Here is a 16,983-nt window from a genome sequence, read left to right as displayed (position 1 = left end):
AATTGCTATATTTGCATTGTAGAAATCACAACAACACCTGCTTCCTATTACCACCATTCTGATGACTCTCAATAACTATAAATAAATGATATTTTATTGTATCGTGATACATTTTGTTAGCGTGATGACAATATGCTTTTCTAAGCATATCGAGGATACTGTTAGTGCTTAATACACACTGATCAGCTGCAGGTTTCATTACAAACAGTGTGATTAGACTGGTTTAATTAGATGAAGAGCAGCAGATGTTGAATAAAAATTACTGTGCTCCGTACGGAAGAGAATCTGAACAGCAGTTTTTTAAGGATCTGTCGCTACTGATGTTTTTAAGTCTGTGATTACATATATTGTGATAAATATCGTGTATTGCGGGAAAAAAAGTCTTAAAAATATCGTGATGGAGTATTTTTACCATATCGCCCAGGCTGGACTACAGCACTTGGGGTCGAAAACACTGATCCAGTCAACCGAGCCCAGGCAGATGGAGCTGTGATGACTCCACAGTGCGGCAGGGGGCAGTATGTGTGCTTTCAACCCGCCAGAAATTTGAAACAGTAAGTGGCTGTGGGACTTCGCTTGTCTATTGGCCGAGCCGTAAGGGCGGATTTACTTTTTAATTACTAAGTGGCAAGGAAGGAGAAAGTCAGTTTGTCCAGGAGAAGAGGAGACTGCTCTGGTTATAGAGACTACACACTGGATATAAGCTTATGTATTAGTTTCCAGGGCTCTTTGTTACCCAGACCGGGTGGACGAAGCTCAACTAGACGGAAATCTGCTCCCTCTCCACATTTGATCCTTTTGAGTAGTTCGCTAACTGGTGAAAAGTTGACTGCTGCATCGTCCAGGACTTCAACAGGTGGGAGCCTTTTTGAACTGGACTCTTGTTTTTAAGGCAGCACAGTTTTAACCCTGGGCTTTCGTCAGAGAATCCCAACGGTCCCCTTGGAATCCAGTGAATCCCACTGAAAACCCTCATTGAGGAACGATATAACGACGTTAGGAGGCACGAATAAGCATCGACTAGTAATTTCGGGTTTTGTGGCAGTAGCTATCCTAGCATGTTCGTTTTTCTCCTTTAACCTCCAGTGGAACGAACTTTCATATTCAATGAACAGTAACGGAGAAATCCTCTGAAACTCGCCACAGACAGACAGACAGACAGAGACGGACAGACACCGGCAGCTCCTCCTCTGTGGAGAACCTTTTTCGGGACTGAAGTTTTCGCTCCTACAGTTCGGAATGACTGACAAAAGATACTCGACGTTGGATGAAACTTCCCTTCGGAATTTGGTGAGTCAGTCATTCAGCTCCAAATAGGAAACCGTGCGGTCTGTTTGTGGCTTATTGCTCATCATCGGTTTGGACCATAAAACATTGGAGTTTGGGACTGTGGCTAGCTAACACTGCAGCCACGGACGCTGGACGCTGGACCTGCAAGAAGTTAGCTAGCATAGCTAGTATATTTATCTCTATGTGACCAGTAAAAATAGTCCCAGTGTAAAATTAAAAACATAAGCCGACATGCTAGAGGTTCTGAACTTTCTGTTCGGCTTTTCAGAGGTAATTTGTGTTTATGGAGGGGAATTTGAGTCCATGTTTGGGTGGAGTGCAGCTGGGTGCCACACAAAAAATACAAATCCCACCAAAATCCCTCCACAGAAGTGCCCTGCTTCTGTTCGTAGCTATACAGTTTGTACCGGACCTCTCCAACGGCTGGAAGGTAAAGTTTTACTGCTATTTACTCGAAGAGCTGAACTTTGGCCCGGCTCACACCTGACAGGTGCATATAGCTACTGTCTGACCAACGCTATCCATCCAATCCATCATCAGATCTCCAGTAAGGAGAGATGGAAATGGCCAGTTTCTGACCAGGGGTTATTGCTTTATTAATGTGTCATTAAAATGAACCAAAAATGAACTTGTGTTGTAGGAAGTTTCCACAATTGAATGTGACACTTTAACAATTCCCTAAAAAACGAGTAAGTAATAACAAAAATAAAAAACATGCCTGAAACGCATCCTGATCTTTGTTTGGCACAGGCAGATCCGTGTGGTCTGGAACACATTTATTACTTGCTTAATCTAGACATGATGGGAATAATGGGCCAACACTTTTGCACAACTGTTGTAGTTTTAGCTTTAATATAAATGTATTTTCTGGGATAAGATGGCTGATTAACTGCATCTGGTAAGGGATGAGGGATTTTTTTTTTGTCCCTTTAAAGCAGCATTGTGCGAAAATTGGTATTTCTTGTTTCTATGCTGCCTCTACAGTCAGGATGTGCAAGTCATGCTATTGGCTACATGCATTTCTAGACAAGCTGAAAAATACAAAACCATCACTGAACGTGAAAGAAGCGTGTGGACTGACTTGTAAAAGTAATATTTACACACTTTTTGATCCGGCATTTCATGGTATTGATAATGCACTCTGTGTATCGAAGATGGGTGTAAATGAAATGATCTTGGCAGATACAATCTGCCTCATGTCATGAGACCTCACAACAGTGAGGTCTCATGCAGTTTACCTTGCACGTCCTGTGTTTCTGACTACTGTGCAAGTTGCGATGACTGCTGAAACTATATGCTGAATGTTGCGATGAATGCTGAAACTATATCGTGCTAGCCCTATGTAGTACAATTAGCAGCATGCCAAGCCTGGGATAGGGACGTTGGATGCTGTTCTGTAACAGTGGACCATCGAGATGCTTTTGGAGCTGTTATTTCAAGGTTAACCCATTAGTTTTCACTATATGTCCTGTAGTGTTCTTGTCATTTATCTGATAGACATGTCGTGCGTTCCTATGTAATGTTTGTTTAACATTTTCATGTTCAAATGATTTTTAAAGCAGCCTTGAGTAGGGGAAAGGTGCTTTGAGTTAAAAAAAAAAAATCTTTATTTATGTAGTGGAAGTTGTCAAAAAGCAGATTTACACAGATCTCAGCCTGAGCCCCAAAGTGAGCAAGCCAGTTGCGACAATGGCAAAGAAGAACTCTCAAAGTGTGGGAAAGGAACCTTGAGAGAAACCCCTTCTTTTTCTGGTGGACACCAATAAAAATGCACATGGGCCTGCAGATCCATCCTCCTAAATTGAGTCGACTTTGAGGATCCTTTCACATCGCTATTAACTGAAGTAACTACCGTGGGAGATATTACCATAGTTCTACGTCACATGAAAGGAGAAGACTTGGAGGTGGTGGGCTTCAGTCGAGTTCCAGGTCATCGGCTGGATGTTGGAATGAGAAATTCAAGACACATTAGTTGGAGAAGGGGTGTGGAACTGGGGGCCTAGAGTTCAGCACAGTTTAGTAAATTTCCCTGCTCTAACACACAACCCTGGCAATTAAGGGTTAAGTTGAATCAGGTGTGCTTGAACAGGAAAGCCACAAAGCTGTGCAATTCCCCACCCCTGAATTAGAGCAAGGAGATGTGTCTTGGGCCTCCATCTGTCTGCTGTGGCGTGCATGGTTTATGAACATAAGAGCTCCAGTCCTGTTGATACTCTCTGTAGGACGTATAACCAGAATAAGGGCACAGGCAAGCTGTAGAGTCTTCATTAAGGGGAAAACCTACAGATCTGCAGTTATTTCCTTCACTTGCTGGTGAAAGTATGTGTTGGAATCCACTGGTGTTTATTCAAGCTCATCATAGAGGAAATCGCTGCTGTCCAGGGAAAAACTTTTTTTTTTTTTTTTATGTTTGGAGAAAGACAAACACTGTGCCAACACCAAATGCTTGACCTAAGTGGGACAGTTTAAAACCCAGAGTGAGGATGATTATAATAAGACTGTCCTTAACGGTTACACTATTATAAAGTCTTGATCATTGGCTTAAATGTGTCTGGCTAAGCCAGAAATCCTTATTTGTGAAATACCTTTTCAGGTGTGCTAATTGGTTGTGGGTGTATGCAGGTAGTGTAGGACCTAAGAAGAAACATTAGTCTTAGCATAGATAACCAAATGATAAAGGGATCTTTACTTCAGTCTGCAACCAAATTATGATGCAGTGACTTGATGTGAAGGCCAGAAGATGTAACAATAAACAAACAGTTCCTGGAAAGATGTAGAGGCTAAAGCACTGTTTAGAAAATAAATAAATAAATACCCCTCTTGGTATGAATGTGTGAGGATGCTTTACTGGCTGGTCCCAGGGTTTGGATGGCTAGCAGTTGTGAAGGGATGGTTTGAGTTTTATCAGGTTATGATGAAACCATTCACTCTAAAACTCAAGGTTGAGGGGTAATTCCAAACACAGGAGTAAACAAGCAGATCGGCACAATAAACTAGAATAAATCTGTTGTGTATTTTCAAGTCGCCAAGCCATGAACTGTGGCGTGATGTGAAGTTGGCCGTTCAAGCAAGACATCCCTAAAACAACTGTGAACTGAAAGTTTTATATAGAGGAAAATGCCTCTTAATGGGCCAAAATGCCTCTTCACCGATTCGGCAGATTTTGGTTGTTTCCAATAAAGTAAGTTCAACTAGTAACACACAGAAGAATTTGCATAGTTTGACCTTCTTTGACCATGGCTGTTTAAACTGTTTATTAAAATTAGATTATGACACTCTAAACATGTTTCTTAGCGCTTGAAATTAAGCAGCCCAACTTGGCCAATAAAAAAAGAAGGGGAAAAAAACAGCTGTTACACTTTTGATTCCTAGTGATAATGGTGGCATTCAAGGCAGGGCTTGTCAAAACAGTGGCATTATCTCTTTGCTCACCTGCACAGAACTGAACGTGTAGCATTCTTCGGAGTGTGTAGGCAGCAGCTGTGTATGCAGTGTAATTTGTGCCAAAGTGAGTAGCTTAATGTGTCCTACTTTTACATTTGGTAAGTGCCTGTGAGCTTGCATTACTAGTTAGCTAAATTGCAAACAGGGTTTATATGGGTCCTGGAAAACCTGAAAAGTCATGGAAAATAAACATGCTAAAATCCAGTGCTGAGTAGTCCTTGGAAAAAAAACTAAATTGAAAAAGTACTTAAGTCATGGAAAATATTGTAATGAGCTCCTGTTGTCATTTTATATAATAATATAAACATAAAACACAAGCTAGCCTGGATAGTCTTTCAGCTACTAGCGTGGGCTAAACAGTCCCAAAAACAAATTTATGGGAAAATCTTTGGTCCTGGAATTTAGTTTTTTGGTACTTAAAAGTCCTTGAATTTGAAATTGGCTAAAATATATGAACCCTGTGCAAAACTAAAGCCATGTTTGGACAGGATTATTTTTCGAAGGGGAGATGGTGTAATGCAATTTATTACAGGATGTCTGTAATATTTATAACCGGTTTGCACGGGAGAAGAAATTGGCATAAATGACTGAGATGGGAGTGACTGCTCAACTTGCACACTGTTATCCCCTCCAAAAAAGCATCCAGTCTGTGTTACAGGATGATAACAACCAATTTTTCACATTTGAATTAATAATGAAAATTGTTTGACAGTTAGCAGCTACATATTCATAACATTGTATGTCTGCTATAGGCTATGCCATACAGTGACTTTACCAAAGCTGCTAGAAGCATCAAGCCTTCTGGGTTTGAGTGTTGTATGTCATATAACATCTAAGATTTGCCACAGACTTGAATGACTAGAGGTATCCATGCCAGTGTCTCCTTAAGCATCTAAATGTATGAAAAAAACATGAAATATTTTCACGGTAATAATTACATTACCCCACCTCCCCATGTAAACTTAAACCATTTCTCATTCCAACATCCTCCAGCCGATGACCTGGAACTCAACTGAAGCCCACCACCTCAAAGTCTTTTCCTTTTATGTGACGTAGAACTATGGTACACTACCCTGGGAGATACTTACTGCAGTTATTAGTGATGTGAAATGATCCTCGAAGTTAATTCAATTTAGGAGGATGGATCTGCAGGCCCATGTGCCCATGTGCGTATTTGTGTGCTAAAGGAACATGTTTGGATGACACCAGCGGCCCTAAATTTTTATCTTTTTTTGTAAAACTCAACATCAGTGCCAAGTTTGGTGAACAGTCTAATTACTAGGATTAATCACATACTCCAGATGTAGTCGATCAGCTGGGACATGTTTAATTATTTATTTGTTTGTTTGTTTGTTTTTTAAACACCTGGGATAAAATGGCTAACCAAAATATTGCTTTCCCATGTGACACTCGCTAATATGACCTTGGTAAATACATGCCCGGAAATCTGCTGGATCTGTTTTGAAGCTTTGGAACTACTTTATCATCCACATAAAATGCTTTGCTTTGTAGTGCTATTCACCTTTTAAACGGGACTGTGCGGAATGATGCCACATATTCTGAAGTAGAAGTGGTTGAACCAAAGCTATGCAGAGAAGTTTTATTTTATTTTGTAAACAAAAGTAAGATGAATATCTGAATGTGGGTTGAAGGCTGTTTTTTGGGTGTGTATTTACCAGAAGGAGATTGGTGACCGTCTAGTTCATTGCGTGTCAGCATAGTATCTCCTGTTGTAAACCAACAAAGCACGAATATTGTCTTGTCTGCTTGCCTGCAGCTGGCGTAACTGCTAAATTGTGTTCATTAGATTTGGCCTTTAACTGATTGGTTCTTTAGTTTATGTCTCAGCTCTTATTAGTCAGTTATGTCTGAGTAAAGTTGGTTGTTGGAACAGAAGTAGTGTCTGGCAAAACCGTTTTTTGATTTGCATACCCTCTGTCTCGCATCTGAGTGAGTCGTCTTGGCTGTGTTTTTCAGACGTTTTTGTGAGTTATTGGTGAATGAAATATGGATGACTCATTTAGACGCTTGCACTCGACGGGTACATATGTCACACACGAAACACTGACTCATGGGCTTGTATCTGGCTTAATGTGTTGTGAACAGACGCGTGTCCTCATGAGTCAGAGCGTCTAAGGTGACAGTTGTACCCACAGCGTTCTTTACCTGTAACTTATTAGCTTTAAAATGGCATGTTGACTGACATACCTTCTGCACATGCATGCTGTTACCCCACCCCATTTCTGGCTGCAGACTGTCGTCAAGATCTGTCATCATCTAGTTAATTTATAAGCGCTCACAAGGAAGTTTCTTAGAAGGATACAAAACCCTGTTGTTTCCCCTTATTAATACCTTTTTTTTTCCTGAGGGGGAAAAAACATTTTCATGGTTAAAGTAATTACTAATACTAATTGGTCAAGGAAGCCTACTAGTTGGTCAAAGAACCTGTGAAATGCAGCAGTACAGTGGAATAAATGCCGGATCAGAACTGGATCAGGCATAAAATGACCCATACCTGCGCAGTCAGTCCACTTTTTTGGAGTCTGATCGAGACATTGCTACAAGGTTCACTGTGAACAGTTATTCATCTTTCACTGTGAAGGCACACATAATTGTTAAAGGAAAAATTCACTTATTTAAAATGATTGCACTGGCCCTTCTCATTGTTTCAGACCAACAGATGCCCTGATGATGGCCAAATGATCCCTCCCTTCAACCTGTTTCTTAGGTTAGTTTTGCCCTTTGAAACAAGCCCTTTGGCTTTAGCTTTATTACATTTTTAGATGGAAAAAAATGATGTAAAAGATGGTGTTTCTGGTTTCTGAGTCTTTTCGCTCTAAAAGGTCAACCTACAGCCTACTCACAAAAGCCAAACCAACAGTGTAAAGTCCAGCAATTGGCAGAGATGGAGAATATTTGACCTAGTTCTTCCAGTCTTTTGCTGCTGCCTCTCCTGCTGTCTCCTTCACTATCCCTCGCTCCCCATCTCCACTGACCTGAGCAGCGTCCATGTTACAGCTAGTGTTTGAGTGCAAGCTTGTTGTTTTTCGAAACAGATTTTTTTTTTTTAAAAAAATTGCCGTTTTGAAGTTGATTCAAATGTACTATGGGCGTCCATATATCTGGGCGCAGTGCCAAGGTGTAACCAATGTGTAGGGGAAACTCTTTATTGATTCTGCTGAGAAACTGAAATTGACTCAATGCTGGATTTTCCCTCAGGTCGGTGATGCAGAGCAATTCAGATCCATGAAGAAAGGGATCACTGACCTTAAAAACTTTTGTAATGGCCTTCCTGCTTCCCTGACCTAAAACCCATTGAAAACTTGTCAGGCGAGTTGAAGAGTCTGCAGAGTCTGGTTTTAAAGGCTTTTGAGACTCTGAGGAATCTGGGCACGCTCTACATGGAGGCACGCTCTACATGGGTCGAGCATATAGAAGACAGTGATCTTGGCTTGGCAGTGGGAGGGGGTACAAAATGGAAAATTGTTTCATGTATTCCTTTCAAAAAGAAAATCTTATCTTTTTTTTTAACCATTAAGTTTTCATCTTTTCTTGTTCTAGCTCAGGGTGGAACATGACGTCCTGAGTATTGTTAATAAATTGTGCTTTTTTTTTTTAGGTTTTTAGTTAATGCTAGTAACTAGTGAGCTGTTAAAGGTCTTTGTGTAGTGTTTTTAAACACTACCCGTCATTACTCAGTTAAATATATATATATATATATATATATATATATATATATATATATATATATATATATATATATATATAATATAACTATTAATAATGACTGACTCCTGATAAAGGACTAAAGGATGACCAACACAAGCTTTATGTGAGGCTCCTGAAAGTTACTCTAGCCTTTCCAAATTAGACTGTTGTTTGTTCTGTCTTATTTTAGGTTTGTTCCACATTTTAAGAGCTTTTGCCTTCCAAGACAAAGTTTCTGCACCCTGATGGTGTTCTATGATAAACTATATATAGACACTAAAATCTTTACAGTACATTTTTTTTACTCTAGTTCTTTGTTTTATTAGTGTCAAGGCATGATTTGTTGACTAATAACTCCAGAGTTAGGTGGCATAACAGATGTTACAGAATGATGTCACGTTTCTGTTCTGTGTCTGTCTAGTTCGTGGTGAATTCACTGCTTTCCCCCATGTGCATTTAAAAGGGCCATAGGGTGGGCGTGCTGTGCGAGCTCACTGAATGGTGATATTACACACTGAAAACAAACAGGTTGCGGTAGATGTGAGTTTAGCAAACTACTTACCATTAAAAAAAATAACCGGGAGAGCAAGGAAACTTGTAGCTGCAGGTCTCTTAAATATTCCTGAGCTAACGCTACCCTGCATCTTTCTTTTGATTTGTAGCAGTTTAACACTTGTAATTAATTGGAGTCACTTTCAATTTACAATTACAACTTCAAACTTACAATTTCACTTTCAAAGGAGAATCACCTTTCACAATGCTCTGTAGTCCAAGCCAATGCTCTGTAGTCCAAACCAATCCCTGTTTGGTGAAACCGGCCCATAGGGTTTTACAATTATTAAATGATGATAATATTAAAAGCACTTTTCTGAAAGTGCAGTGAGACCATAGCAACGGAAATAAGTCTCAAATGAGCTTTTCTTAGCTGAACTTTGAGACGTGACTGCTAGGGAAGTGTTTTTTTTGTTGTTTTTTTTGCAGGTTAGTAAGGCTATTTCTATAATGTAGTACAAATTTTTTTATGTTATAGTGTTTTTTTTTTAGTGTAGCTTTGCAGGGCTTACAGTACATTACTGTCATCACTTTTCCCTAATGCCTCTTCTGAGAAGTTAGAAGTCACTGTCTGGCGTAAAGCATACTTTGGCCAGGCCAGATAAGCTCGATTTCATCTTGGTTCTGTGAGAATAAGTAACCACAGTGATTTTAATCCCTTTTCATTAATCAGGCTTAAAAATGAGATTACCCAAATGAACATCTTGTATTTCCACGGCTTTGATTTAGAAATAAGCAGGTTGAGAAAAATGTAACCCTCTTGTCAGCACTTTAACTACAACTATAAATGGCAAACTTTTAGGGCTATTTTAGACTATCAGTACGCTTGTGTATTGTTAGAAGTTTGTCTTATTTGAGCCCTTAACTGTATTTATGGGGCTTTTATTATTATTATTGTTATAGTTTGCAAGTTGAAAATGTATTTATTCAGAAGATGTCATTGCCTCTCCTATAGAACTCTGGCAAAACTGGCAAGTATGTTTCTTGTAATGGCACTCTTCATCAAATGTCTAGTTGTATTAACTGTTTTTCATTGTTTACACAGATGTGCACTGTGCAAAAGCTTTATTTGGACTGTTTCTTTTGGGTAAACTTTACTTCCAAAATAATTTGTAATCCCACATCATCTTTGGCAAAGTCCCGGAGGTGAGTTTGGGCACTGTATGTTTTTTCTAATGAGATTGGTATTTGTAACAAATGAATTTGAGCTGCATTGTGCCAATTCCACAAGCTTAGCTAAATTGAACAAATAAGCCGAATGCCTGCATGTGTGTCCTGCTGGCGATTTTCCTTTCTTAAAACCAGAGTGCTATAATGATGAGTTCAAGCATTGACCTTAGATGCTCCAGCAATCTTAACAATGGAAACACCACCATGTTAAATCTTATTGTGCAATGAGTAGGTAATGAGACAATTAATCAAACCTGTTGCTTAAATCATATAAGAAGACTCAATCTTAGCCAGGCATGACTGTCTTTAGAACTACAGAAATAGTTGTGGTGTGTAGTGCGTAAACTAAAATGTTCTTTGTGTAGTTATGTAGTTTAAAACTGTTAGCATAGTTTGAAGCGCTTGTTCACATCTATGCACATGTTCCTGGACAAAGTAGGCAAGTTGGTTGATATCGCATGAAATGTTGATGCATTTAAAATGACCTCAGTTAATCCATCCTTTTTTAATTATTTTTTGTACCCATTAAGTGAATTTATCAGTCCTTGCCTGAATGTTTCTGGTTTGAGGGCAAAAGTTGATTGCAAAAATATTTCCTTTCCTCCCCATTGTAAGTCTTTTCTCACTTGCTCCATGGTGTGGTTGGCTTTTTCCAAACCCCTAATCCCCCGAGGTTATAAATGTCACAGTCTCACACGGGTTACTAGCAATGTGCAGTTTCCATCAGTTTTCAGCTCGCCTGGGTTTATTTTTAGTTGTTTGTGTTGGTTTTTCATTTCCTTCCCTCAACAAACTTCATTTTGGGCATTTCAGTAGAACTCCTCAGTAAGCCTTCTGACATACATTTGACATTCATACTTGGTGTATTAAAGAAAGAAATCAAAGTGTTGGGAACAACGTCTAACTTGTACCTGGAGTCTAAAGCAGCAAAGCGTCGTTTGGCGACTTCAAAGTTTCAGCATAAATAAATCATTAAGACAGACTCTTACAGTAGTTTAGTGTGAAATTATCCTTTCTGGAGGAACCGAACTTCTCAGAATTGTTCGTGGTAGTACGAACCAGACATCCAGTGCGTTTAATGCATCTGAAAGAACAGAAAATTACTACAAGAAATGATTACATTTCCTAATGCTTGAGGCCTTGTTTTACAAAACATTTATTGCCATTACATATAAAACGTATATGTAGATTCATATAAAAACGCTGCAGTGTGTTGTTCCTCATTAAGCCACTCTAAAAGGAATGTGTGACTTCTTGTAAATATCTATGGCTGTCTAGCTACAAATACAATGCAAAGGCCTAAGGGTTGTGCCTCATGATGTTCATTAAAGGGGGCATATGATTAGAGAACTTAAATTGAGTATATAGAAAACAAACTGAAGTTTCAGACTGGCACAAGCATTTGATGCCCAAACATTTGCATACAATTGTGTAGTCCATATATTGCACTTCAGCTGTTAAAAGTCTCTGTTATATTTTTCTGATGTCAGAGGAACCTTGAAAAAAAAGTTGCATCAAGATTCATTGATAATTGTTTCATAATTGCATTGTAGCTGAATTGCCCTCTGAACCCCCCCCCCCATATGTGTTAAAATTGCACAATCAAAATATATAAAATAGGCCTTAAGAAAGCACAGATTTTTGAGTGGGAGCTCAACCTGAAGATTCCCTAACAGCTTAAAGGTTGACTGTTAAGACCTGTAAGAGACACTATATGTGTACATATCCGATAGTGGTAAAATATGGTTTATAAATAAAGCAGAAAGTTTTACTAAACACATATTACTAAAAATTGACAACATCTCTTGGATGCAATTTTTGTTAGCTCTCAACTCCAGTAGGTCATTCAGACTTTCCAATTTTAGCCAAGGAGAAACCCAAAAGAAACATTTAACTGATGGTCTTATTTTCCATAGGACTGAGTTTTCCATGAGACTGGCGGTGTAGCATATTACAACTAGTTTTGATGCTGTACACCAACCATTGGTAAAAGGTTTCCTTGTGTTTGTGGAAACCTTTTCATATACAGTTTTCCGTAGCATGAAAACTGGTTGTAGTATTTGTTACAAGTCAAAGAATCAGTTTTTCAGTATTACATAGAACCTTTTTGGCCAACAGTGTATGACGTTGCACAGAAAACTCGTCGCCTTTGATTTTGTTGAGTGCAAGTGCAAATCTTGGAATTGTACTTTGATCATGTTTCCATTCAAATTGAGAAATTGCAGGCCTTCTGATAAAAATGGCATGTGCTAATTTCAAAGTATTTTGGTTCTATCAAGAAATCTGTTTTCAGTTGTCTTTTTGATAGATTAGTTTAAAAATCTCAGTTTGAAGAGAATCAGTTTATCAGAATTAATTTATTTGGGTACAGTTCAGCATTGATGACTGGATTAACTGACTGTTTAATCACTTGCCATATGTAGACAATGATTTATACATCTTTTAAAACTATGCAGTTGAATTGACCCCCTGAGATGAATCTATCACTATGATGTGAAGCATTTAAACATCTCCAGAGATTGCTGTTATTCTTGTATAAAATGTAAAAAAAAAAAGGGGGGGGGGGGTTGGAAATATATATAGCTCACAGAACAACCTTCCATAAGATAGTTGTTTGTATGGTTTGCTTGAAGTGAAATTGGTCTTCCAGACCAGTGCTTTATCTCTGTGAGTGACCGTCAGCAAGACCCTCATTAGCTTCATCTTTTCCTACTTGGACTGTCGTAGTTTGCCTAGTCATATAAACACCAAGGCCAGAATGATTGTGCCCCATGTCCTTATAAGGGCAGAGTCATGCTGGGGGAGCTGTAGGCTTACTGAGTCATTCTGGTGATTTGTTGCTTGACCTCACACACACACGTTCTCACCACACACACACTTTCTGTCCTGGCAAAATACGAAACCTGTCATGGAAAAATGGTCAATTGGGTTGCTGCATGTGTGGTGTAATGAATCTGGACAATCGCAAATGTGTGTTAATATACAGGTTATTGTTCTACAGGAACATATGTTAGTTAGTGAATATTTAAATGACCACAATATTGTATGGATGGTGTTCTCAGGGTTCAAGAGAAAATAATAAAACATTCATTTTAATTATTTTTTAGTGCCCATTATTATTTTTGCCCAACTGCATGGCTTCTAGCCACCAACAAGATATGGTAAGTGCCTCCTTTCCTGTGGAATGCTCCTTCAGAAACAATATCCACGGGGTTGGTATTGTTCTGTAATGTGAAGTCAGTTTAGAGGAATTTAGCAAATATGCTTTAGGCGCTATGTAGCTGAACATAACGAGCAAGTCACAAGATAATGGTCATGTTTATGACCAGTTTTGTTGACATAATTAAGAGTAAGTTGCTCTGAGTGAAAAGGTAGTATGGGCCTTAAAAAAGGAAAGGTATGGTGAAAAATCAAATCCATTTTCTACCTTCCCCAGATGTTGTCTGTGAATAATTGTAACTTTTTAACATTTATTTTATTTGGCTTTCAGAATAAGCAGGAGCTTCTTCTCTATTCATCACACATACACAAAACTATTTTACATCCAATCCAAGCCATAAGTAGCCTAAATTCTAGTTCAGTAAAAAAAATAAAAAACCTCTCTCACTTTCACACTTTGAAAATAAAAGTTTTCTTCTGTGGTGATCATCAGCACCACAAGAGACTAACTATCTTTTGATTTTAATCCCCTTTAGTTTGATTAAGAGCAGGTTGATTAAAAACGTCACAGCCAACCCCTTCTAAATTCTAAAAAAGGCTTTTAATTTTAACTTGTAATGTGGTAACTAACACAACAAGATGCATAATTCTTTTAGGGCCTTTCCAAAATGTGCAGTACCAATCCCGGAATTAAAAATGAATATCTACCCAACAAGCAAATTTCTGAATATTCAAATACTTGCTCTAATAAATGAATAAATCATAAATTGAGCTACTTTTGGCCCTCTAGTAAGACTGACTTAAAGGGAGCCATCATATCAGTCGTACAAACCCTCAAAAGTACACGGCCATAACAGAAGGTTCTAGTGGAAAGAACCACCCTTTGCTCGTATGACACTATTGAGAACTTGTCCACAGTAGTGCATTGATTGCTCTATCATCTAGTGGTAGTATTTCAGAAACCAATAACTTGATGGTATGTTCTAGAGCTGCCATAGAGAAGGTGTACTGAGAATGGACTTTTCACATATTGAGTGCCCCCAGTGGCATAATAGCGATACCACAGTGGAATAACAACTCTGGTGAGTGGATCGAAGCGCCACTGTGGAGCAGTTAACCTCTGTAATGAACACCTTCCATCCACCCATTTTGCCTTCTGTAATTGTGTCTCACCTTTCCCCGTCACAGTAATACCACCATTCAAAGCTGAATGAAGTGATTCCTTCATTAATGGAGGAACGAAACCATATATGGCATGTTAACCCTAATGTATGGTGTCTGGTTGCAACCAGCAGTTCTTGATGTTGATACCAGCTGTTGTACATCTGTTTCAAAGCCAAATCAATACCTTAAGCAGGTGCAAGTGACTGATGAAAAAGGCTTTTGCTATACTTAATGTCTTAAAAAAAAATTGAGAATTGTTCATGTCACTAATTCTCAAGCCATCGCCTACTGTTTGGCACCACCACTCCGTTATCACATAATTTGTTGTCTTATCACTTAAAATGGCAAATTTCAATTGTATGGTGCCTTTAGAGTTCTTAGTTTATCTGTGTTATACAGCACTTTCACACATACTGTATCACAGGGAAACAAGCTACAGCTTGAGCAGCCTTATCAGCATTTACAAAGAAGGCGGAAGGCAGTTTGCTGCATGCATGTTGTTGGCATCATGCCCAAGAGGGACTTGGCACTCGTTTTCAGGTTGCCATATTGAAACTGCCTACCTGGTATTTTGTAAAGTTATGTAGTTAATAAATGAAAAGGCAACCCAACTTCCTGTTTTTGATAGATTTTTTGATATTTTAGATTTTTTGCTCAGCTGCCAGTTTCATGTTGTTTCTTTCCAAAAATTTATATGGTAGCTTTGGCTACACTATTAGCTGTGCCTTTGATAATTCAACCACCTAGTCAAATAACCTCAGTATAACTTTTTTGACACTAAATTCAGAATGCATTGATTTGTCACTGTAAACAAACACAGCTGCAGCAAACGAGGCTGGAGCTATTCTCTGGCTTTTTACTGGAATTTTCCATTCCACCTTAAATGAGGCAGAAGCTGTGAAAACCAGAATGTAATTGCAGCACTAGTTTTAAGGTGGAATATCCTTGTGACGCTGCAAAATAAGCGCTCAACAAATTTTGTGTATCTTTTTATATGTGAAAATTAGAATTATATTTTAAAACATTTTATATCAAAGCCAGTGAATACATTTTATTAAAACGGGCAGAAAACAGCTTCCATTATAAAAACAAACAAACAAACAAAAAACCCTACTGGCTTCATAACCTAATCTTGTCTGCACAGTTACTGCTCATTGATTCTCTACACAGTTTTACAGCTTGCTGAATTGCTGAAATAACAGTCAGATCCTAGAACTTTCCGTTTCGTACCTGACAAAAGATGTCACTCTGTGTGGACCATCGTAGACAGACAGAACTCACTTGCAATAAGGTTTATAGTATTTTGCCACATCGAGCTACATTTGGGGAGGGGGGTGGGCTCTGTGGTAGTGGAGAACAAATCTGGTACCAGGTACCTAGAAAGCTTGTAGAGACAAGTAGTGTATTTATCATGCAGTGGAAAAGTGTCATAACTGCTTTTTGTTATGATTATTGCATCTTTCAGCTTGATGGCACTGTGGACATGGCAGAACGGCGTCTCATAAGGACTGCTATTCGGGAGCTGCGGCGGCGCGAAATTGAGGACATGGAGGCTGCACTGACCAATAAACGCTTTAGACGTGCTCAAGAAAACAGGCATGAAGATAAAGAAAATCAACTTCGGTATGTGAAATCATTAGATGTCCATGTAATGCTAAATGTGAATTAGATATTTACTTTTTGCACTGCAGAATTTACAGTGCCAGCTTTGGCATTGTGGCATTCACTTTTCTTGAACCTGGGTCGTTAAGGCCTCAATGTGGTTTTGGGAATAAATGCAGTAGACATTAGGGCTGCACAATATTGGAAAAAACTGCCATTGCAATACTTTGTTGTTCTGTGATTATATTTTGTGATTTAAAAAAAAACAAAAAAAAAAAACAATTACCTGTTTACTCCAGGTGTAGATGAACCGACATGTCAGGGTATTATTGCATTCTGTGTATCAAGGATTGGACTAAAATTAGTCATACTGGGCAGTTGTAGCATGACGTGTCTGATTTAAAGGCAGTGCACAACAGTTGATGGTTGAAAAACCCAATGTTCAAACACCGCAACTCAAATACAACAGAATAAAAACTAGTGAGAGCCAGTGTCAGTTTGCCTTACGTGACTTTGCATGTCCTGCGATGTGACTATTGAGCATGTGTACATTGCGATGATGATTATGCTGAAACCATTTATTGGGCAGCCCTATTGCTAGGCATTGTGCAATATATGTAACAAGCAGGGCCTCCCTTTAGCCTAATGTCAAAAGCTTATCCTATATCTTCCTCCCATATATGGGGACTAATGGGGATCCTTGGTGTGTGTGGTTTTATTCATTTCTTTGTTTGTTTATTTAAACTAAACACAAAGCAAGGCGTCCCTATAAAACCGTTTTTGCATGTTGCATCCTATCACAGTGTTTAAAGTATTAGCTGTTAGCAAATTGATACATTGTGTGACCCTAATGCCTCAGATTAGCTGCAGGTGAATTTTGCAGAAATCAGTTTA

At 38.7% G+C, this 16,983-nt stretch overlaps 1 protein-coding gene across 5 annotated transcripts in view; it reads left to right on the top strand.

Annotated features, from left to right (window-relative positions):
- The first annotated feature begins 659 nt into the window (after positions 1 to 659).
- Positions 660 to 16,983, top strand: part of smtnb (smoothelin b) — a 65,289-nt gene continuing 48,965 nt past the window's right edge. For all 5 annotated transcript variants that reach the window (XM_072664746.1, XM_072664744.1, XM_072664749.1 and 2 more), the window contains exons 1-2: positions 660 to 1,290; positions 15,953 to 16,110. In XM_072664746.1, the coding sequence (XP_072520847.1) occupies positions 1,240 to 1,290; positions 15,953 to 16,110 (209 nt within the window). In that variant the 5' untranslated portion in view covers positions 660 to 1,239. The remainder of the gene's footprint in view (positions 1,291 to 15,952; positions 16,111 to 16,983) is intronic.

The sequence above is a fragment of the Salminus brasiliensis genome, chromosome 20 (assembly GCF_030463535.1).
Source record: "Salminus brasiliensis chromosome 20, fSalBra1.hap2, whole genome shotgun sequence".
In the NCBI taxonomy this organism is placed as follows: domain Eukaryota; kingdom Metazoa; phylum Chordata; class Actinopteri; order Characiformes; family Bryconidae; genus Salminus; species Salminus brasiliensis.
Note: the sequence above shows the minus strand (reverse complement) of the source record. Positions and strands in the feature narration are given on the sequence as shown.